This window comes from Phacochoerus africanus, chromosome 3 (assembly GCF_016906955.1).
Source record: "Phacochoerus africanus isolate WHEZ1 chromosome 3, ROS_Pafr_v1, whole genome shotgun sequence".
In the NCBI taxonomy this organism is placed as follows: Eukaryota; Metazoa; Chordata; class Mammalia; order Artiodactyla; family Suidae; genus Phacochoerus; species Phacochoerus africanus.
Window position 1 is genome coordinate 182,642,517 of NC_062546.1, and position 25,865 is coordinate 182,668,381.

At 36.0% G+C, this 25,865-nt stretch overlaps 1 protein-coding gene across 1 annotated transcript in view; it reads right to left on the bottom strand.

Annotated features, from left to right (window-relative positions):
- BARD1 (BRCA1 associated RING domain 1) overlaps positions 1-25,865 on the bottom strand; it is an 83,424-nt gene that overhangs the window by 5,144 nt on the left and 52,415 nt on the right. The window contains exons 7-9 of the mRNA XM_047773426.1: positions 21,499-21,607; positions 16,199-16,331; positions 14,487-14,579 (exon numbers count right to left, since the gene is read on the bottom strand). Of these exons, the coding sequence (XP_047629382.1) occupies positions 14,487-14,579; positions 16,199-16,331; positions 21,499-21,607 (335 nt within the window). The remainder of the gene's footprint in view (positions 1-14,486; positions 14,580-16,198; positions 16,332-21,498; positions 21,608-25,865) is intronic.

Genomic DNA, 25,865 nt, shown 5'->3' on the forward strand with positions numbered 1-25,865 from the left:
AACCACTTAACAAATAAAGAAATATGAGACTCCTTATTTTCAAGTGATTAGCCAAAAAGTATACCAAAACGGCAAAAACTGCTGACTACCTTATGGGTTGGGAGGGGAGAACAGGCATCTGGCTTTGTCTTCAGTGAATCAAAGAATCTGTTTAATTTGACTGATGCCAAAGTTGCTACTCTCTAATTTGTACCCTATGAATTTCAGAATGTTCACACTTCTCAGGAGACATTTACATTAATTACAAATCCATATCAATTTCCTAGGAAACTTCTTTTGAGATAAACCAATAGACCTAATTTACTAAAACAAGAAAAGAATGAAGCACTTGAAACTTTCAGTAACTTAAATGGTGATACATTAACATCATCAATGAAATGAAAGAATCTGCCAACCAAAATATTACCTAATTAACGAAGGTAAATAATAGACACTATTTTAAGGTTAAAATTACTCAATATACATTACTTAAGCAAACTGCAGCAAGAACGGTTAAATCTATTTTCCAAATTAAAAAGACTATCACACACCAAGACACATCATAATAAAAATGGCAAAAGTTAGTGATAAAGAGAGGATCCTAAAGGCAGCAAGAGAAAAGCAGAATGTTACCTACAAGGGAACCCCCATAAGATTATCAGCTGATTTCTCTACAGAAACACTACAGGCCAGGAGGGAATGGCAAGAGATATTTAAACTGCTAAAAGGAAAAAATATGCAACTTAGAATACTCTATCCAGCAAGAATATCATTTAAAATAGATGGGGAAATAAAAAGTTTTTCCAACAAACAAAAACTAAAAGAATACAGCAACACAAAACCCAGGTTAAAAGAAATACTGAAAGGGCTTCTCTAAACCAAAAAGAAAGGAAGGAAAGGGAAGAAAAAAGAAAAGAAAAAAAAAAGAAGAAGAAGAAGAGGAAGAACTAGGACTGAGGAAACCGCAATCAGAGAGCAGTCACTCAAATAAGCCAGCATACAGATTTAATCACGAACAGGCCTCAAACAAAATAAAATTAAAAAGAAAAAAATAAAAAAGAGTCATTAAAACCATAAAATGTGGGCAAGAGATATTAGGAAATAAATAACCCTTTTTGTTTGTTTGCATGTTCTCTTCTTAATTTTAATATAGTAATGAAGTGTTTGAACTTACAGGACCATCAGGCTAAAACACACAATTATGGGAAGGGGTTAGCATACTTAAAAAACAGGGCAACCACAAGCCAAAACCAAATATTGCATTTGCAAAAAATGAAAAAAAAAAAAAAACACTCAAAGCAGATAATAACAGGAGACCATCCAACCAAAAAAAAAAAAAAAAAAAAGAATGGAGAACCATAGAATCAACTGGAACACAACGTTCAAAATGGCAATAAATAATCATCCATCAATTATCACCTTAAATGTCAATGGACTGAATGCCCCAATCAAAAGACACAGAGTGGCTGAGTGGATAAAAAGGCAAAAACCTTCAATATGCTGCCTACAAGAAACTCACCTTAGGACAAAGGATACATATAGATTGAAAGTGAAAGGGTGGGGAAAACTATTTCACACCAATAGACATGACAGAAAAGCAGGAGTCGCAACGCTCATATCAGACAAAATAGACTTTAAAACAAAAGACATAAAGAAAGACAAAGAAGGACACTACTTAATGATTAAGGGATCCATCCAAGGAGAGGATGTTACTATCGTCAACATATATGCCCCAAATATAGGAGCACCCAGATACATACAACAAATATGAACAGACATAAAGGGAGATATTGATGAGAATACAATCATAGTAGGAGACCTTAATACCCCCCTCACATCAATGGACAGATCCTCTAGACAGAAAACCAATAAAGCAACAGAGATCCTAAAGGAAACAATAGAAAAGTCAGACTTAATTGATATCTTCAGGACACTATATCCAAAAAAATCAGAATACACATTCTTCTCAAATGCTCATGGAACATTCTCAAGAATCGACCACATACTGGGACACAAAGCTAACCTCAATAAATTTAGGAGCATAGAAATTATCTCAAGTATCTTCTCTGACCACAATGCCATGAAACTAGAAATCAACCATGGGAAAAGGAAAGAGAAAAAACCTACTACATGGAGACTAAACAACATGCTACTAAAAAACCAATGGGTCAATGAGGAAATCAAGAAGGAAATTAAAAAATACCTTGAAACAAATGATAATGAAGACACAACCGCTCAAAATCTATGGGATGCTACAAAAGCAGTGCTCAGAGGGAAATTTATAGCAATACAGGCCTTTCTCAAAAAAGAAGAAAGATCCCAAATTGACAACTTAACCCTCCACCTAAACGAACTAGAAAAAGAAGAACAAAAAAGGCCTAACGTCAACAGAAGGAAGGAAATTATCAAGATCAAAGAAGAAATCAATAATAGAGACTCAAAAAACAATAGAGAAAATTAATAAAACCAAGAGCTGGTTCTTTGAAAAGGTAAACAAAATTGATAAACCCCTGGCCAGACTCACTAAAAAGAGGAGAGAAAGAACCCAAATAACCAAAATTATAAATGAAAAAGGAGAAATCACAACGGATACAGCAGAAATACAAAAAACCATAAGAGAATACTATGAACAACTATACGGCAACAAGTTTGACAATCTGGAAGAAATGGACAATTTTCTAGAATCTTACAGCCTGCCAAAACTGAATCAAAAAGAAACAGACCAACTGAACAGACCGATCACTAGAAATGAAATTGAAGAGGTCATAAAATCACTCCCTACAAATAAAAGTCCTTCACAGGTGAATTTTATCAAACATATAAAGAGGAATTGGTGCCCATCCTCAAACTCTTTCAAAAGGTTGAAGAAGAAGGAATACTCCCAAAGACATTCTATGATACCACCATCACCCTCATTCCAAAACCAGACAGAGATACCACCAAAAAAGAAAACTATCGCCCAATATCATTGATGAATATAGATGCAAAAATTCTCAACAAAATCTTAGCCAACCGAATCCAACAACATACCAAAAAAATTATACACCATGACCAGGTTGGGTTCATCCCAGGTTCACAAGGATGGTTCAACATACGCAAATCAATCAGCATCATACACCACATTAACAAAAAAAAAAGTCAAAAATCATATGATCACCTCAATAGACGCAGAAAAAGCATTTGACAAAGTCCAACATCCATTCATGATCAAGACCCTCGCCAAAGTGGGTATAGAGGGAACATTCCTGAACATAATCAAAGCCATTTATGACAAACCCACAGCAAATATAATACTCAATGGGGAAAAACTGAAAGCCTTCTCACTCCAATCTGGAACAAGACAGGGATGCCCACCCTCACCACTGCTCTTCAACATAGTTTTGGAAGTCCTAGCCCCAGCAATTAGACAAACAAATGAAATAAAAGGCATCCATATAGGAAGAGAAGAGATCAAACTGTCACTGTATGCAGAGGACATGATACTATACATAGAAAACCCTAAGGACTCAACCCCAAAACTCCTTGAACTGATTCATAAATTCAGCAAAGTAGCAGGATATAAGATGAACATTCAGAAGTCAGTTGCATTTCTGTATACCAGCAATGAAATATTAGAAAAGGAATACAAAAATACGATACCTTTTAAAATTGCACCTCACAAAATCAAATACCTCGGAATACACCTGACCAAGGAGGTAAAGGACCGAGAACTATAAAACTTTAATCAAAGAAATCAAAGAAGATGTAAAGAAATGGAAAGATATTCCGTGTTCCTGGATTGGGAAAATCAATATTGTAAAAATGGCCATACTACCCAAAGCAATCTACAGATTCAATGCAATCCCCATCAAATTACCCATGACATTTTTCACAGAACTAGAACAAACAATCCAAACATTTATATGGAACCACAAAAGACCCAGAATCGCCAAAGCAATCCTGAGAAACAAAAACCAAGCAGGAGGCATAACTCTCCCAGACTTCAAGAAATACTACAAAGCCACAGTCATCAAAACAGTGTGGTACTGGTATCAAAACAGACAGACAGACCAATGGAACAGAATAGAGAACCCGGAAATAAACCCTGACACCTATGGTCAACTAATCTTTGACAAGGGAGGCAAGAACATAAAATGGGAAAAAGAAAGTCTATTCAGAAAGCATTGCTGGGAAACCTGGACAGCTGCATGCAAAGCCATGAAACTAGAACACACCCTCACACCATGCACACAAATAAACTCCAAATGGCTGAAAGACTTAAATATACGACAGGACACCATCAAACTCCTAGAAGAAAACATAGGCAAAACACTCTCTGACATCAACATCACGAATAGTTTCTCAGGTCAGTCTCCCAAAGCAATAGAAATGAGAGCAAAAATAAACCCATGGGACCTCATCAAACTGAAAAGCTTTTGCAGAGCAAAGGAAACCAAAAAGAAAGCAAAAAGACAACTTACAGAATGGGAGAAAATAGTTTCAAATGATGCAACTGACAAGGGCTTAATCTCTAGAATATATAAACAACTTATACAACCCAACAGCAAAAAAGCCAATCAACCAATGGAAAAATGGGCAAAAGACCTGAATAGACTGTTCTCCAAGGAAGATATACAGATGGCCAACAAACACATGAAAAAATGCTCAACATCACTGATTATAAGAGAAATGCAAATCAAAACTACCACCTCACACCAGTCAGAATGGCCATCATTAATAAATCCACAAATAACAAGTGCTGGAGGGGCTGTGGAGAAAAGGGAACCCTCCTGCACTGCTGGTGGGAATGTAAACTGCTACAGCCACTATGGAGAACAGTTTGGAGATACCTTAGAAACCTATCCATAGAACTTCCATATGATCCCGCAATCCTGCTCTTGGGCATCTATCCGGACAAAACTCTACTTAAAAGAGGCACATGCACCCGCATGTTCATTGCAGCACTATTCACAATAGCCAGGACATGGAAACAACCCAAATGTCCATCAACAGATGATTGGATTCAGAAGATGTGGTGTATATACACAATGGAATACTACTCAGCCATAAAAAAGAATGACATAATGCCATTTGCAGCAACATGGATGGAGCTAGAGAATCTCATACTGAGCGAAATGAGCCAGAAAGACAAAGACAAATACCATATGATATCACTTATAACTGGAATCTAATATCCAGCACAAATGAACATCTCCTTAGAAAAGAAAATCATGGACTTGGAGAAAAGACTTGTGGCTGCCTGATGGGAGGGGGAGGGAGTGGGAGGGATCGGGAGCTTGGGCTTATCAGACACAACTTAGAATAGATTTACAAGGAGATTCTGCTGAATAGCATTGAGAACTTTGTCTAGATACTCATGTTGCAACAGAACAAAGGGTGGGGCAAAAAAATGTAATTGTAATATATACATGTAAGGATAACCTGATCCCCTTGCTGTACAGTGGGAAAAAAAAAAAAAAAGACTATCAGAACTTTGACAACATTCCCAGTCATAAACTCCTCTGAAGTATAATAATTACTAAAATCCTTAGTCTTAATAAAGATTTTAACCTAGGCCATTTTCCACCTATTTAAAGATACTTCCTAAAACTTAACCAAATTATATTTTGTATTTATACTTAACAAAGTCCATATTATGCCATCATCTTCCAATAAAATAGTACAGCAGAAATGAATTCTTGTGAAGAAACAGGAAGCACATGTAAGACTACTAGTTAACCTCACTCATCAGCTAAAAATCTCCAAAGTGAAATGACGTCATATGAATGAGTTATATTATTTATATAAACATAGGAGATATCTGCACATGTCAGAAATAATATATACTTTAAAACTGTCAAGCCACTACCCTTGTAAAATGTATGCCTTCTATCATCTTTCTTTTACACGTTCTGATTTTGACCAAAGCCTTCATTTTGCAGAAACATAGGAGAGACTACCTATCTTATTAAAACTAAGATTCTTTTTAGCTTAGATATATTCCTGATCATGTCTACTATTTCAGGTAAGCTTTCATTTCGCCCTTATTTCATTACTTTTTTATAGAGAAGTAAGCAGCCCAATTCCCAAAGTACTGCTTAACTCAAAGTCATTAATTCAACGTCATTAAGGCATCTCTGGCTACCTAAGCAAAGTCTGGAATCTGCATACTAATGCAGCTTATGAATTCTGAGATACAGCTTTTTTAATAGAGGCTGTATTATACAGAAATGTATTTCTTTACTTTAAATCTCTAGTAACCACTCTTGCCTCCTACCTCATAAAAGTGCTTATTATCTATGGATATATATTTTCATTTTAGCCGCATGAACCACTGATGAGGTTAATTAATCTGTATTAAGCTTAGTCACTTTTCCTAGTTTTAGAAGTAAAAAAAGGATTATAAAAATGGGATGGAAGAGGAAAAAAGGTTCCTGAACCCAGGGCTACACACAAAGGATTACAGAATACAATGAAGACAGGATAAAGCTTTAAAATGGAAATCTGTTAAATGCCCCAAAGTCCAAATGGGAAATTATCCCCCCAAGGAAAACCACAGAATGTGCTCATTCTCCTCCAAAATTACAGGAATAAATTAATTATTAAAGAATTATTATTCTTCTGGAACTACTAGCTATTTGTAACTGAATTAGCACTAAAAATCAGAAGTATCACTCTCAGTCAACACTAAAATATCCTTAAAAAAATTAAAATACAGAATCAAACATTCTATTTCAAAATCAAAAATCCCAGTATATATGTTATTAGATCCAAACTAGGCACTTATGTAACTGAAGAAAATCACACATTAGTAAAACAAATATTGAATATTCTGATTCTATTAAAAATGAACACCCAAGTTGTAAAAACAAAAGTAATCTTAAAATGCTTTTCTATTAGGCTTTTCCATCTAACAGGCTGTAACATTACCAAACTTTAGAAAAAGGAAGTCGTTTTTCAGAGGAAACATTCTACAAGGATGAGAAAAACAGAAAAACAACATTCACTCTCACAAAAAAGCCTGGAGTTCCCATCGTGGCTCAGGGTTAATTAATGAGCACAACTAGTATTCATAAGGACTTGGGTTCGATCCCTGGCCTTGTTCAGTGGTTAAGGATCTGGCATTGCCATGAACTGTGGTGTAGGTCACAGATGCGGCTTGGATCTGGCATTGCTGTGGCTGTGGTGTAGGCCAACAGCTACAGCTCCAATTCCACCCTAGCCTGGGAACTTCCAAAGCTTTGGTTTGGCCCTAAGGAAAAAGGAAAAAAAAAAAACTTTAGCCCAGTATCATAAAATTCACTGTGGAGTAAAGAGGGAAAGGAAAATAAAATGAAGGCTGTAAATGTAAAAAAAAAAAAAAAAAAGGAAAAAAAAAAAAGCTAAATGTTCCCCTCATGCCATCATATACATGTAGATTTAGGATGTGAACTATCACAGATCATTAGATTTTGTGTTTTGATATAAACACCATGTTTACTTTTGGCTACTTTTTAAGCCAATATTCTAATTACAAGCATTTTTTTTTTACAATCATATTTATACATAAAAACATATTTCCTTATAGGATAGTAATACTAAATTTATCTTAATGCATATTGAGAGCAGGTCAAATTCTATCATAAAAATATAAAATTTGGGCATAAATTCTAAAATCTTGTATTTTGAATAATAATATCAAAATAATCCTTCTCTTTATAGATGTGGTTTTAAAAAACCCAAATGAGTGTTAACATCTGAAAATTTTTTGAATTTTCTTTGATTTTTTTTTTCTTTTTTTGCTTTTTAGGGCCACACCCACAGCATATGGAGATTCCCAGGTTAGGGGTCTAATCGGAGTTGTAGTTGCCAGTTTGCTTCACAGCCACAACACCACAAGATCTGAGCTGCATCTGTGACCAACACCACAAGCTCACAGCAACACTGGATAGTTAGCCCACTGAGCGAGGCTAGGGATCCAATCCGTATCCTCATGGATACTAGTAGGAATCGTTTCCGCCACACCACAATGGGAACTCCATCCCAAAATTTTCTTAATAAAATAATTTAAAAACTCATACTTGGTGTTTTTTTTCATATATTTAAAATTCAACTATTTATATAAGATTTTCACTTTTATTGGACAATAAGCATATTAAAATGTATCTGTTAGGTCTGAAAGTTATAAACAATCTGGTGTATCAGATTGAGGCAATACACACACACAGGTTATAATTTCCCTGATTAAGACTGACAACCTTACCTACCCAATTAATTTTTGGAAAAGACCAAAAAGAGGATATAATTGTTAGTAGAACTTGAAAATTTGAATTTCTTACTTAAGAACTTGAATTTCATTTAAAGACATACATTGGTTGCTTTTTTTTTTTTTTTTTTGGCTTTTTAGGGCTACACCCATGGTAAATGAAAGTTCCCAAGCTAGGGGTCAAATCGGAGCCACATCTGCTGACCTACACCACAACCACAGCTGCACAGGATCTGAGCCACCTCTGCGACCTACACCACAGCTCAGGGAAACGCCAGATCCTTAACTGACTGAATGAGGCCAGAGATCTAATCCACATCCTCATGAATACTAGTAGGATTCACTTCTGCTGAGCCCCACAAAGAGAACTCCCTAAAAAACATGCATTGTTTTTAAAACTATTACAAACACAAATACCCAGAATAGCCAAAGACATCCTGAAAAAGAAAAATGGAGCTGGAGGAATCAGGCTCCTTGACTTCAGACTATACTACAAAGCAACAGTCGTCAAAACTGCATGGTACTGACACAAAGATAGAAATACAGATCAGTGGAACAGGATAGAAAGCCCAGAATTAAACCCACACACCTATAGCCAACTAATCTATGACAAAGGAGGCAAGAATATACAATGGAGAAAGAACAGCTTGTTCAATAAGTGGTGCTGGGAAAACTGGACAGCCACATGGAAAAGAATGAAATTAGAACACTCCCTAACACCATACACAAAAATAAACTCCAAATGGATCAAAGACCTAGATATAAGACCAGACACTATCAAACTCTTAGAGGAAAACATAGGCCAAACACTCTCCGTCATAAACAACAGCAACATCTTCTCAGATCCACCTCTTAGAGTACTGACAGTAAAAACAAAAATAAACAAATGGGACCTAATCAAACTTCAAAGTTTCTGCACAGCAAAGGAAACACTAAACAAAACAAAAAAGACAACCCACAGAATGGGAGAAAATCTTTGCGAGTCAACTGACAAGGGATTAATCTCCAAAATTTATAAACACCTTCTGCAGCTCCATACCAAAAAAAAAAACAAACAACCCCATCCAAAAATGGGAAGAAGATCTAAAGAGACAGTTCTCCAAAGAAGACATACAGATGGCCCAAAAACACATGAAAAGATGTTCAACAGCACTCATTATTAGAGAAATGCAAATCAAAACCACTATGAGGTGCCACCTTCCACCAGCCAGAATGGCCATCATCCAAAAAGCTACAAACAATAAGTGCTGGAGAGGGTGTGGAGAAAAAGGAACCCTGTTACACTGTTGGTGGGATTGTCAATTGGTGCAACCACCATGGAAAACAGGATGGAGAGTCTTCAGAGAACTAAAAATAGAACTACCATTTGATCCAGCAATCCCACTCCTGGGCATCTATCCAGAGAAAACCATGACTCGCAAAGACACATGTACTCCGATGTTCATTGCAGCGCTATTTGCAATAGCCAAGACATGGAAACAACCTAAATGTCCATCGACAGAGGAATGGATCAAGAAGAGGTGGTACATATACACAGTGGAATATCACTCAGCCATTAAAAGGAATGAAATACCAGCATTTTTAGCAACATGGATAGACCTAGAAATTATGCTAAGTGAAGTAAGCCATACAATGAGACACCAACATCAAATGCTTTCACTGACATGTGGAATCTGAGAAAAGGACAGAATGAACTTCTTTGCAGAACAGATGCTGACTCACAGACATTGAAAAACTTATGGTCTCTAGAGGAGACAGTTTGGTGGTGGGGGGATGTGCTTGGGATGTGGGATGGAAATCCTGTGAAATTGGATTATTATGATCATTATACAACTACAGATGTGATAAATTCATTTGAGTAACAAAAAGAGAAAAAAAATAAAGTCAACATCCTTTAAAAAAATAAAATATAATAAACTATTACAAACAAACCTCTAGGAACCAACCCACTGTTTTGATTGCTTCTTTGCCTGTACACACTCGTACGTTTAGATAGTGCTGAAAGTGAAGATACAATTGTTTTATGCTTTTTTAAAATTTTAACATATTTGTTTCTTCATAATATTTCAGTCCTAATAATTTTCATGTAAATATAAATTTTTCAGAAAATACCTCTAAGGATTTCAGAATTTTCTTAATTCTCTCATATTTCTTACAATTAGAAATAACAACGCAAATAGTTTTTATTTTCTTTGTTCTGTATGACTTACTTGCCTGGGGTATATTCTCAGAAGTAGAACTATTATTTCAAAAGATGTTCACTTTTTTTATTCTTAGACAATTTTTGGTAAAAGATTTCTATAAGCATGAAGTTGCTTAATCATTTCAGTTGACAGAAGTTTTCTGGAATATTTATTTTTTGATAATTAGCAAAATATGAGTAGAATAAAATTTACCTTTATTTTTAAAACTCCACAGCAATCTCAAAATCCATTTGAAAAGCAAAGTTCATTAATCTGATTATGAAGTTTTTTTATTAAGTGATGGTGTAATGATTTCCTTTTAAAGGTTCCATCCTCCTCATTGAAAACAAGAAAAATAACACCCTATCTAGCCCTTCCTCTCTTCACAGACACATGTCCAGTATAAAACGTGTGGCACATCTGTACAGCAATTCCCTTAGGTCTTAAGGATTTCAAAACTTCTACAGCAGCAATTTTACTTAAACTTAGCTGAGTGGGGAAGAGGAAGAGATTATCAAAGAAAAAAAGACAACCATCTGCTCTCCCCTTCACAAAGAGATGAGAAATGAAGAGGCAGAATTAAAATTTTTTTAAAAAGACTAGGCTAGAATCAATTTTGAAAGCAGTGCACTGAAAGAACAGGTCAGTGGTAAAGTATATTCTGCCTTTTTGAAGGCTAGTTTACATCTTTAGGATGCAGTTCAACCTTTTCATCCTCTAAGAGGTGAATCAAATGGCTTATTTATGTATATTCTGTCCTTTAGTCTAGTCACTTCTTTAATTACCAAAATTCACCCTATATGGGGATGGTTATTAGTTGCCTGTGAGAAATCTGCACCAAAACTAGGATTAAAGAAGAATCTCAGGCACAAATTTAATATCAAGGGAGGAAGTATCCCATTTATATCTCCTGTTTCTATAAAATAAATATCATTCTATGAATATGATGAGACAAAATAGCTAGTACAATAGTACAATTATGGCCTATTCTTAGAATGTTCACACCAAGTTCATTAACTATGACACTATAAGATGCTCTCAATATATAATGCAGAAAAATAAGATATTAGCCAATTAAGCCAATTAGCCAATTAAGACACAACATGTTTAAACAGAAAACGTCTGTTTAAATAGTTAAATTTGGATCCAATGCACCCAAATTGTTTTACATAATTCTTTGCTAATTTGTTTAAATTTGTTTAATCTGTTAAATAAGTCAATTCTCTACAGAGAGAGTTTAGATGAAATTTCATCTTTATGTGGTTTGTGGGGGAAAAAAAAAAAAACTATTAAAAGCTAATATTAAACTGTCTATGTAGTCCAGCCAGGAAAGGTTAATGGGTACTCTCAAACACAAGATCTATTTTTATTTATTTATTTTTTGGCCCATGCCCATGGCATGCGGAAGTTCCTGGGCCAGGGATCTAATTCACACCAAAGCAGTTACTATGACAACAGCAGATCCTTAATCCACCAAGCCACCAGGGAATTTCAAGATCTAGTTTTAGTAAGTCATAAATCGGAGTTCTCTCATGGCACAGTGGTTTAAGGATCCAGCATTGTCACTGAAGCAGCTGGGGTTGCTGCTGGAAGTGGGGTTCGATCCCTGACTCAGGAACTTCTCAATGCTGATGGCCCAAAAAAGAAAGTCATAAATCTTTATAATTAATTTTGAAAGCTTTGGTCCACCACAACATTCCTTAATATAAATGGTTTTCAACAAGTTTTGAATAGCTATGAACATTTTTAAAAATCACACTAAGTTTCGCCTGGCAAAAGGCACAGAAACCATAGAAAATATATATTGGGAAAGAAAATATTTAAGGGTTCTTGCTTTCTTATTATAAATCCAGTGGCTATTTCAAGTAATTATCTCAAACCCTGAACCTATTTCTCTTCAGACTTTGTATTAGAAAATATGAGGATATGAACTTCAATAAAAGGTTCCATCCATCTTTTGTCCTAAAAGAACCATTGATATTAGAGTATGTTATTCACTACTGTGAGAATCACCAAATAGCACACTATTAAGTCAGCTTGAGTCCATCAGTGATTCTATAAAAATGACATGGCCAAGCCATTTAAGTGACAAAACTTCCATTTCTTAAAGAAGGCAGATTTTATGGAAATGAATCATGTAGTCTGTATATGTAACTAGATGCAAGTTCAGCAAATTCACAAGAACTAGACTTAAAAGCTAAGTGGTAAAATGCCTTAACATTCAAAATTTCACATGGTTCTTTATTACTGAGACCTTATTATTATGAAAATCTATTCCTGCCTATAACCACTGGCAAGGTTTCTGGCACATGTTCAGTACAAAAACATCTATAATCATGGAACCATTTTAAGTCAACTTTTTAAACACTGAGGCCCAATAAAACTTGCCACAGATTTGAAAGGGAAATGAAGGCTCAAAAATAAGGGTGAGACATAAAAAGAAGCTTTTTTCTATGTAAATGGCCCATTAGTTCAGCTGCTTATCATATTCCTAAAACTGGTCGTAATAGGCAGAGTCTAATGACAGATATTGATGAGACAGAGTGGCCTTGCTAGTCACAGCTGGATCAGACCAAATCAGGGCAGACTATCATCACAAGGAAAGTGGTAGCTGCATTTTATACAGACATGCATATCAACTGCTAAAAGGAAACTGTTTATAAACCAAGTTAATTTCAAACAACAGTTTAAATCAATAACACAATCAAGATTTTGATGAAATCAAGCATTTATACCATAAAACAAAGTTTTTTAAAAACTAATTCTAATCCATCATTTGTTTCTTAAAAATAAAGTTTCATTAAAAATACCATTCTTTTTTTTTTTAAGAATGTATACATGTATGTTTAATTGGATCTCCTTGCTGTACTGGTAGAAAACTGACAGAACAGTGTAAACCAGCTTTAATGGAAAAAATAAAAATCATTATTAAAAAAATACTATTTTTAAAATTTTTAATTTCAAATAATTATAGATTCACAGAAGGTTGCAGAGAAATGCACAAGGAGTCCCCACGCACTCTTCCTCTAGTGTCCAGTGTTAACATCTTCCACAGCAGTACCACAGTATCGAAAAACCAAGAATTTGACACTGTCATTAGACTCTGCCTATTACGACCAGTTTTAGGAATATGATAAGCAGCTGAACTAATGGGCCATTTACATAGAAAAAAGCTTCTTTTTATGTCTCACCCAAGAATCCAAAGAAGTTATTCAGATTTCACCAATTACACACGCACTCATGTATGTGTGTGTGTAGATCTATGACATTTAATCACATATGTAGACTTGTGTAACATAACGTCACTAAGATCAAGATACTCAACTGTATCCTTACGAGATTCCCTGTGAACCCCTTTACAGCAATTAGCAGAAAAGGAAAAGGTCATTCCCCTGTCTTATTTTAGCCATCATATCAAAAGTAGATAATTTAATGATTTAGAAGTGAAAACTAACCCCGTATGAGCTTTCTTTTTATTTTAAGCCATGGGTGAAACCAAGGTTAAAAAAAAAAAAAACAAACAAACAAACAAAAAAAACAAGTAAAAGCTGGGAAGGTGAGAGGCAACCCCAAAAGTGGTGGTATTTGCCTAAGAACTAGAAGAGAATAAAGGGGAATACATTTTCATCAGAGGTTAGAGAATGGCTAGTATAACTGACCCAAACCAGGTAGTACAAAGTTTAAATTTCCAAACAGCTTCCTAAAACACCCATATTAGCTAAGAGAACAGAAGAGAAAGAATAAAAGTAAAGCGATAAACCTGTATCCATAGCTGTATATTTAAAACACGTATTTATTAAGTTAAATATACCATGATAGTAAAATAGATTGCTTAAGCTTACATAATCTATTCATTCTTTATTAAAATGGTTGGTATTGCAGAACAAAAGATTTTGAAACCAGAACAAATCTGTGGCTATTTATTACTAAGAACATCTAAATGACAGCATAAATAGGACCTTTTCCAAAATGCAGTGACTAACCAGAGGTGAAAAACAAAAAGCATTAAGTTCCTTAAATAATTATTGGCAGCAGTACATTCTAAAAATGAAATGAGTCCAGTTAATTCCTACTTTAATTATCCCACATCCAATACTTACATTCAAATTTTAGAATCCAGCATCCACTGAGAATCCCAAGCATACATTTCAGGGTGCTTTGAACTGTATCACCAGGAACAACGACATGCGTTACTAGAATACAGAAAAAAACAAGAGAAACAGATATATAAACCAAAGTAATTATTTAACTAATCTGCTCTTTAAAACCAGTCAGTCTACATTTTATAAACTTACACCTGAATTTTCTTCAAAGGCAACAATTTTTATATTTAGGTGTAAGATTTCTTTTACTTAGTTTCATTCTCTATTCTGGTCACCAACATGAAAATCAGATCATAAACCATAAATCTTAAAGCTATATTAACCAACATAAATTTTTCTTTTCTTTTTCAAATTATAACCAAAGAATTAAAGAGTTACAATTTATTCATCACTAACAACTCATAAAATTGCTCTTATGATATACTGTTCTGTCCTAAAATGGGTGCAAGCTTTAAACTTTATATTTTCTAACTCAATTATGTCTATAGAATAAATGTTGGAGAAGGTGTGAGAAAAGGGAACCCTCTTACCCTGATGGTATGATAGAAAACTGGTACAGCCACTATGGACAACAGTATGGCAGTTCCTCAAAAAAACAAAAAATAGAACTACCATATGATCCAGCAATCCCACTGCTTAGCATCTATCTGGAGAAAACCATAATTCAAAAAGATGCATGCACCCCAATGTTCACTGTAGTGCTATTTACAAAAGTCAGGACATGGAAGCAACCTAAATGTCCATCGATAGAGGAATGGATAAAAAAAAAATGTGGGGAGTTCCCGTCGTGGCGCAGTGGTTAACGAATCCGACTAGGAACCATGAGGTTGCGGGTTCGGTCCCTGCCCTTGCTCAGTGGGTTAACGATCTGGCGTTGCCATGAGCTGTGGTGTAGGTTGCAGATGCGGCTCGGATCCCGCGTTGCTGTGGCTCTGGCGTAGGCCGGTGGCTACAGCTCCGATTCGACCCCTAGCCTGAGAACCTCCATATGGCGCGGGAGCGGCTCAAGAAATGGCAAAAAGACAAAAAAAAAAATGTGGTATATGTATATAATATACTCAACCATAAAAAGAACAAAATAATGCCATTTACAGCAACATGGGTGGACCTAGAGATTATCATACTAAGTGAAGTTAGACAGTGAAAGACAAATATCATATGATAGCACTTACATGTGGAATCTAAAAAAAGGGGTGGGGGGGAACAAATGAACTTATTTGCAGAACAGAGCAGAACAGAGACTCACAGACTTTGGAAAAGAACCTATGGTTGCCAAAAGGGACAGGTGCGGAGGGGGAGAGATGGACTAGGGATTTGGGATTGACATATGCACACTGATATATATAGAATGATTGGCCAACAGGGACCTGTCATACAGCACAGAGAAGTCTACCCAATAGTCTATGATAATCTGTGTGGGCAAAGAATCTGAAAGAGAATGGATGTGTATATACATATAACTGAATCACTTTATTGTACAGCAGAATTATCACAACATTGTAAATCAACTATACTTCAATAAAACTAGAAAACTGAAAAAAAAAGACTAAGTAGTTTATAAATATAAAAACATTTTAGAATTATTACCAAAGTATACAGTCATATCCCAAGGGTTAAAACATATAAATTATCAAGGGACTTCTACAACATAATTATCTATTTAAATATTTCTTCTACCATAAATAAGTAAATAAATAAATAATCCTCACCTGCACTGTCAAACTCAGCACACTTTTTAGCCTTAAGCATTGCTGCAAGCTCACTGAGCATTTTCTGTTGTTCTGAAGAGAGCCCACTGCCTATAAGTACAAGAGGTCCATCCCTGCGCTGACCAGTGTTTCCCTGTTAATGAAAGAGGAAATGCCACAGTGTTAAAAACATTTCAAGACTAGAGAAAGACGAAACTAACTTTCAATTGATACAAGCTTGGATTTCATTACTTAGTTTAATTTTGTTATTAATTCCCAACAATTTCCACTGACTCATCACTCAACACATTTGAATAACTGTTTTTCTATTTATTTACCCCCTCCCTCCAGCAAAACCCTACTTGGGATAGCTCTCTCTATACCCAGGGTATCTTGTTTCCTTGATTCTAAATTGGGTCTCTCTAGGGTTTTACAACTTCATTTTGTCACCTGTAAGCCTTTCTTCTTCTTCTTCTTCTTCTTTTTTTTTTTTTTTTTTGCGTAACCTAAAAGGCAATGATCAATTCTCTATCTCCCTCTCCCCACTAACTTATTTCAACAAAATTAAACTCAACTTTATCTGTTTAATTTAAACTGAGATTATATAAAAAATTAAAGACCACTAAGGCTTCTTTCTAGAACAACACTTATCTCAAAGACAGAAAACAAATTTTTTTTTTTTTTGGTCTTTTTGCCTTTTCTAGGGCCACTTCCGCGGCATATGGAGATTCCCAGGCTAGGGGTCCAATCAGAGCTGTAGCCACCGGCCTGCGCCAGAGCCACAGCAACGCGGGATCCGAGCCGCGTCTGCCACCTACACCACAGCTCACGGCAACACCAGATCCTCAACCCACTGAGCAAGAGCAGGGACCAAACCCGCAACCTCATGGTTCCTAGTCGGATTCATTAACTGCTGAGCCACGACAGGAACTCCAGAAAACAAAATTTTAATACTGATAGTTACTTCTCGAAACCAAGAAAATGAAAAAAGACAAGGGAATACCAAAGTTTGATTAGATCCACTGAGTAATAAATCAATGTTGCTTATGAAAAACAAAGTGCTCTAACAGAGACTAATAATGTTTTCACTTTAATAGAAAGACTCAGAACTTACAGGAGACAAAAAAGACAAGAATAAAAATGGATACTGTTAAAGATTAGAAGGGAAAGATTCAAAGAAACAATGGAATAGAATTTTCAATAGCAGCCAACAGAAATTTAATAAATGAAACTGAAATGAGAGTTAGCCAAAAGCTACCTGATAAAAGAAAAGCAATGACTCAGCAGATAAGAAAGAAAAGGTAAATCAGCACTACTGTATTACAAATAAAAAGCTGAACACAATACTTTAATTTTCAAATACAAAGGGCCCCTCTACATGTATGGGTATATATATATTCTGGACATCTGGGCTCTCAAAATTCTAAAGACTACGAGTAAAACACTGCAGGTATAATCACCAGTACAATTCAGCAACGAGATTGGAGAAAACTGATATGTAAATATCCACTTCACATATCTCAGCAGTGATAATTTATCTAGTCTAATGCCCTGCAAAATTACATGTAAATTGTTGGCTACATCTATAAACAGACACTTCATTCACTCAAAATACACTAAATAAGATTCCACTATGTATTAAGCAAGTATGTATTCGAGACTTTTTTAAATATTTCTATTAAAAAAAATTGACTGGTAATATTCAACACTTAAAAGTTCAGCTTCCTGAACTTCTCTAAGATTTAAGAGGCAAAGTTTTTACTGGGCGTGCTACACACACACCCCACACACATACTTACATCACATTTCTGTCTACTTATCTTTCCTATTCACTAAATTATAAAATGAGGTAACCACGTCTAACCTAAACACTGTAAACACTCCATAACATGAAAATAATTCAGTCTACCTTATCAACCAATTACTATACAATGATAATATTTAAAAAGAGTATTTCAAATATACTTGTCAGTTATACAAATAAGTGCCATAAAAATATCTTTAAATGGAACACATTAATTTTCATTTTATGTAACTCCACTTGAGCTAATTTAGTTCTCTGCACAAAATAAAGAACGAAAAGATAATCAATTCTAAATAAAGTATATGAGACTATTTCCATCAACCTCAGGAAAGTACCAAAGTGGGTCAAGCATTTTCCTATCTAATTCTTAAATTTGAATAAAAAGAAAAAGAAACTGGCACTAATTTCTTAGAGTTAAGGAAAGCTATTTTAAAAATAAATAAAATAGGAGTTCCTGCGGTGGCTCAGTGGGGTAAGAACCAGACACGGTGTCCCTGAGAATGCAGGTTCCATCCATGGCCTAGCTCATAGGGTTAAGGATCCAACACCACAAGCTATGGCTTAGATCCACTGTGGCTATGGTGTAGACCAGCAGCTGCAGCTCCAATTTGAACCCCTACCCAGGATCGTCCACACGCCGCAGGTGCGACCATAAAAATAAATACATAAATACATAAATAAAAATAAAGCCAATAACTACCAAAGCCACATATCTGATTTAGGACAGGAGGCAGGAGTAGGGAGGCATTTGATTTAAAGAGGCAAAGGGCTCAGAACCAGGAGGCTAAAATGAAAGATGTTCAAAAAACATCCCAAAGGTTCAACACTTTGATTTCAAAGGAATTAGATACTGTGTACAGTGGCACTAAACAAACTCTTACTTAAGGAATCCTTAGACATGAAACTTTTTCTTTGAAAAATTAGTTATTTTGAATTTATCAAAAGTAGTGAGTTTATCAAAAACAGGGATTAAAAAACTATGGAAAGAATAAAAAGGATAAACATACTGGTCAAAAGAATCATGAGCAGCAAAGTCACAAAATGAACATGGTAACCAGCTTAAGTCTTTCAGTTGAGAAATTGCTTAAAAATTTAAAGTAGTAAACAGCCATCAAACTTTACTTGAAACCAAACCAAACCAAACCAAAAAAAAAAAAAAAAATTTCCAATCTCCTAAATGGGAAGAAACTTTCCAACCCCACCCCCTTTCGCCCTTCCCTGATTTCTGAGCTCTCTCCCCATTCACGACCGAAACTATAGATGGGGGCACATTTACAAGGTTGACGTTTAAAGCAGGAGATAAGAGTTTTCTAAGGGTAACTTGTAGGGAGTAACTGTGACCGCCTCAAATTATAAATACCATAGATTGCCTCCTTATCTTAAAGGGCATCAACTACTACTCCACTGCCCTTACTAGACAGACAAGAAGTTGCTGAACGGTCCTAGATCTCAACTCATCCTTTTCTGTCATTCCCCCTTCCGCCTGTCTGAGTAGTTGCTAAGATATAGCAAGTCCACCATCTCTCTCTCTACAAGCCATCATCTTCTCTCCATTCCCTCTCACCCAACCACAACCTACACTTCCAGTCTTTTCCATTTCACACCTGGATTCCACCACCAGTCTTCCTCCTGGTCTATCCCCAACTCTCCCCTACAGAGTCCCATTCCACTTAGACACACGCTGAGGGTGCCCCACTAACTGGGGAAACGGAGTCTAAACTCCTCCTCAAGGAACTCAAGGTCTTTCACAATCTGATGCTAACCCAGCTCTTCACTTTCATTTCCTATTTTCCGCACCTCGTGCTCTTCTCACACTGAACTCTAATTCTGAAAGTTTCTAAGGTCCTTTCTACCTCCTACTCTCTGAGCAGCTGGTCCTTAGATTTGGGCTGCCATTCCTTTTTGTATACCTGACTGCAGTGGGCAGTCAAAACCCATTCCTCACTAACAGAATCCTAATTTTGTTCAGGTACACACTTGCCAGGGACTGACCCTATCTTCAACCATGATGTATGTCAAAACTAACTATGTGGCCAGATCTGGCCAGTAAGACATGAGGGGAGGTCCACTGGAAGGCTTCTGGGAAAGGTTTTAGTCCTTCTAACACTGGACACTGTCACATCTGGAATTGTGGCAATAATCATCCTGCAACCGCTAGAAGGGTGATCAGTGAGGACAAAGCCACCAAGCCGAGGATGGCAAAGTAGAACAACAAAAAGAATTCCCATCTAGTGCAGCCACATCATTGCGAAACTAGCCGAATTAAGAGCTGTCCTCTATTGGGATTATCTTTATATAAGATAAATATACTGTCTCAACGCATTTGAGTGAATGTATTCTGGTATTTGCGCCCAACAGCATTCTATTAGATACCTTGCTTAAAACTTTTACCTTTAAAAGCTTATTTAGACACCTTGTCCCCTTCTCTGGGAAGCTCTTCTGATCCTTCCTGAAGTCATTTTCTTCCTTCTCTGTGATTCTACGGTACATTTCTGTGGCATCTATTATAAATTGATTACAGTGTGCAATAATTTTTCTTTTGCATCCATATTCCGTACTAAACTGTAGGTCCCTAAGGAACACGCAGTCTTTCCACAAGGCAGCAAGTGGCACCAACATCTGCTCTACTGCTAGAGTTGTATTAATGCTACGATTTCTCCACACTTCATATAATCGATCCAAAAGTTCTGTTGGCATTAACTCAAAAATATATACTAAACTCCTCACCTCTCATGCTCTCCACTGCTACTATTTTAACCCAGGTCTTCTGGTATCTCTGTTCTGTCACAAACAGTCCCAAGTGATCTCCCTGCTTCCATTCTTGCTACCACCCCACATCTCTTGATTAGAAAGCAGCCAGAGTGAACTTTCTAAAGCATAAATCAAATCATTCCATTCCTTGCTTTAAATCCTTTGAATGGTTTCCCATTTCTCTTAGACATGTTCTAGTCACCAGCAGTAATGACCTTCTCTCTAACCTTCGAGCACACCAAGCACATCCAGTGAAGGGCTTACGTACCTGCTGTTCCCTCTGCTTGCACACTTGTCCTCCTGATATTCACCTAGATGCTCCCTCACCAATACTCATGTTTCACACCTAGTATCAGTTCCTTAAAGGCTTTCCTCAATGACCCAGCTAAAATGGTGCCTTTTTTGGAGCCCACAAATTCCACTCTATTACTTTCTACAGAATCTTCTTCAAAGCACTCATTTGTAAGTTTCTGAAATTACTTTATTTATATTAATTTACATATTCACTGTCTATTTCTTCCTTAGCTCTCAGTAGAATGTAAGCCTCCTGAGAACACGAGTTCTATCAGTCATATTCACTGCTATATGAACGGTGCCTGTTGATTTATTCTGATTATGTCTTTTAATTCACAATAGCTAATACACAGGAAGTACTTAATAATTGGTGAGCAAAAGCAATTTGCTTAACTATAAGTTTTTCCATTATGTTCATTTTATAACAGATTTCAATAAAATACATAGATCCCTAAGCTAAATCCATACTCACTGCTGAGCAATGGCTGGTTGATGATGATTCATCTTTCTCTGGCAGCAGCAATAGTGATTTCATATTTTCACTGTCTGTATAATCCACAGGCCGCAGACCAAATATGTTACTGGTAAAATAAATACAGATGGATGGAAGTAAATAAAATGTGTAATTTGATTCTTAACTAAATGAATACACTAGTGGAACAATTTTTTTCAACTTCCTTAATAATATATAATTTTTACTAAAATAAATGACTCAAGAATTCATGTAAGGCATAAGGATCAAGTTCCACAGCTGCTGAATTCAATAGAAAAAAGATATGAAATTTCAATATGACACCAAACCATTACAGAGAGTATTTTTAACTGAATGTATGTTTGTTACACATGAATTTTTTTTCACAACTCTATTCTTCTATAGTCATATTCATATTGTTTCTGGCTGCACCTGCAGCATGCAGAAGTTCCAGGACCAGAGATTGAACTGGTGCCACAGTTGTGACCTGAGCCACAGCAGTGACAACACCAATCCTTAACCCACTGCTACTATGGGGACACCCATATTCTTATTGTTAAATATACTTTCATAATCGCTGCTCACTAGGGGATGAGATGCTTTCAAACGCACATAAAAATCATTTACTGTAGCTAATATAGGGTCTATAGTCTATATAAAACAAGTACAGAAATTAGATAAATTCACAAGATGAGCATTTAGATCCACTAGAAGGAAAACTATGCCACATAACAAACAATTTAATAAAGTAGTAAACAGGGCACTTTTAAAATTAGTTTTAAGATGTGTGTACACTGTAACCTATAAACAGCCATCACAGAATAAACTGGTGTGGTTCGGAGATGCTGATGCAGATTTCTTGGCAGGTATTAATTCATGAGTCACAGAATATTACATTGCAAGAAACTTCAGAGACACAGTACAGCTCTGTTATTTCACAGATGAGAAAAAAAGAGAAAGGTTCCAATGACTTGACAAAGGCATTTTCCTTCCATTCATTTCAATAATTTTCCATATTGCCTATCATTTGCCTTTCAATAATAAGTAGATTGTTAGGGAGTTCCCATCGTGGCTCAGTGGTTAACAAACCCGACTAGTATCCATGAGGATGCAGGTTCGATCCCTGGCCTTGCTTAGAGCGTTAAGAATCTGGTGTTGCCATAAGCTGTGGTGTAGGTCGCAGACTCGGCTCAGATCCCACGTGGTGTAGGCTGGCAGCTACACCTTCGATTTGACCCTAGCCTGGGAATCTCTATATGCCACGGGTGCAGCCTTAAAAAGACAAAAAGACCAAAAAAAAAAAAAAAGAAAGTAAATTGTTAAACTGCAGCACTTTTGTCTACTTCTTTACATACAATTTTAAAATTATTTTAATATATTATACCATGATAGGAAGTTTTCTAAAATGAACATTTCTTTTACAAGCTTCTACAGTTTTTAAGATTATGGTTTATCCATATACCGGCCTTAAAGTTCTTGTAAAAAATGCAATGTGTTAAATAAACAGGATATAAAATGGTACATGGTTGAATACTTAAATCTGTATCAAATGTACAGCAAAATATCTAGAAGAAACAGAGGGAAAAATAAAGGGAAGAGGAAGAGGCTAGACAACTCTGATGTTGCCTGGAGGGCACAGAGATGAGAGATGTGAGCATCAACTGGGTTTAGAGACAAGGTCATTACTGACCTTGGAGAAAGCTGTTTTGATGGTATAGTAGGAAAAGAAAGTTAAAGGATTAATGAAACAATGAACCACAGCGAATGTTTCTGTAATGACTGCTATCCATGATATTAGGTTCCATCACTCTTTCTTCTTGGCGAAGTGCTAGGTAAACAGTGAAATATTTGTATTCTCAGATTCCCCTTTATGCCCAGGTCCTGTAACGTGTAACCTTTTCCTGGCCACAGTTTTTCTCGAACCCAAAGTATAATACAATCAATTGTATTTCAACTTTTTGATTTACAGTAAAATGACAAGAGTCATTGTACTGGAAGTTGGGTCTTCCCAAATTCCCATACATGTAAAGCAGAACAGCTCGGTTTATTTCAAAAGGTAGCTGCTCTCATCTGCTACATGTGATACTCTCTATTATGTCCATGTACCAAATACACAATTTTATCACATACATATATTGTATGACAATCAAAAAAGAATCAATATTCTAGATCTGAAACCAAGTGCAAAAATGAATAAACAACAAAAAAGTCACACTACCGGAGTTCCCATTGTGGCTCAGTGGTTAACGAATCCGACTAGGAACCATGAGGTTGCAGGTTTGATCCCTGGCCTTGCTCAGTGTGTTAAGGATCCAGCGTTGCCGTGAGCTGTGGTACAGATCACAGACACAGTTCGGATCCTGCACTGCTGTGGCTCTGGCGTAGGCCGGTGGCTACAGCTCCAATTAGACCCCTAGCCTGGGAACCTCCATATGCTGTAGAAGCGGCCCTAGAAAAAGGCAAAAAGACAAAAAAAAAAGTCACACTATATTCCACGAAAAAAAAAAAAAATCAATCAATGCACACATAAGGACTTTTAAACAAAGATAAAAATAGATTTCTCCAAAGAAATAAAATTTAAGAGTCCAATCAAGTATAGTTTAATGCACAGTAACTCTAGCATAGTTTTTTTATACAAATAAAAGTTCACTGTGACATTAAAAAATGTTAAGTGAAAGTACTTCCCAAAGAAGCACCATCAGCTAGTTAGAACTTCAAATCAAAAAATAACCAATAAAACAATGGTTGTTGAACATGTAAGATGCTTTTACCATTCAAAGAACTGCTTCATAAAACGACTAGCAAAATCCTAATTTACACTTAGAGTCCTGACTACACAAAGCTTTACTACCTCATATGGTCTTTAAGTACGTGGTTTATCCACCTGGACTATGGACAGCTTCTGCTTAGACAAAATTCACTTAATCCTTAGTTCTCCTATACGGCTAATGAACTGGAGGATGGCACATAATAAATGCTAGAGATTCAGATACTCAGTTAACCCTTAGTTCTTCATCCTGGGAGATGGAGCCTACTAAATCCTGTCATAATGCTGCTTTGTTGTGGACCATTGAAATTTGGAATTAGATACAAGTTTTTTTTGTGACACCTTCAAAAACCATAGCAAGAGAAGACAGGGCATATTAAGATTTCTCCTTTATTAAGTAGGTACAACAAGGTCACAACACTTTTTTTCTCATCATGATATATTTGAATGGAACAATACTTTGCTTAATTTGAAAAATTAATTTAAAATATATATACTTTGTTTTCTTTTTAAATAACAGAGAATACATGGAGGAAATATCCCAAGGGACTATCAATGTGACTATCAACTAAAGATAGGGATGTATCAATTATCCCCTCTCACTATATCAGGAAGAAATGTTTTTCTGTTTGTTTGTTTTAGATTCACTGCAACAGGAGTTCCTGTTTTGACTCAGCAGGTTAAGAATCCCACCAATATCTATGAGGATGCAGGTTTGATCCCTGGCCTCATTCAGTGCACTAAGGATCCTGTACTGGGGCAAGCGGTGGCGTAGGTCACAGATGCATCTTGGAACTGGCCTTGCTGGGCTGTGGCATAGACCAGCAGCTGCAGCTCCAATTCGATCCCTAGCCTGGGAACCACCATATGCCACAGATGCGGCCACTTAAAAAAAAAAAAAAAAAATTTACTGCAACACCATGGACTCAGGACAGACATCAATAATTTGCTACTAGAAGGTTACCCAGGGAGCTTATAGGATGATTTTTTTCCTAAACGTCCTTAACTACACCATGTTCTCTATTTTCTAACATATTTTAACCTAAAATCTTAACCTTAAACTGGGCATTTTGGAGTGATACAGAGGCTTATAAAACAGTGTCCTTGACTGTAATCCTACTGAGGACAAACACTCATTCAACCAATAAGGTATAAACTAAGGCACAAGTAACAAGGTAAAACATGCGATGGATTTCAAAGGAGGTAAAAAATACAATTAGCAAACAAAATGATCTCAAACCCAGGACTGGAAACTAGAATTTAGTAGATGAGTGTCAAGGGCCTGCAAAGGGAATAAGCAATGTGATTGTTGAAATGGATGGAATCAATGGAAGAAAAGCCTTCTATCAAGGCTGAAAGCCTAGTCATTGTATGCTCCTATGTCAGAGCCAAATACAATACGGAAAATTGATGAAATAATCAGGTATAAAGCAATAGTCATTAGAGACAATGACAGCTGTAAAAATGGATAGGTATACATGTCTACCAGTTAATCTACATGAGTCAATGAGACACCAATATAATTAAAAGTATATTCATAATACCAACATTATACCAACACCTTCCCTGATGAGTTTACTACCTTCGTATGCACTATTTT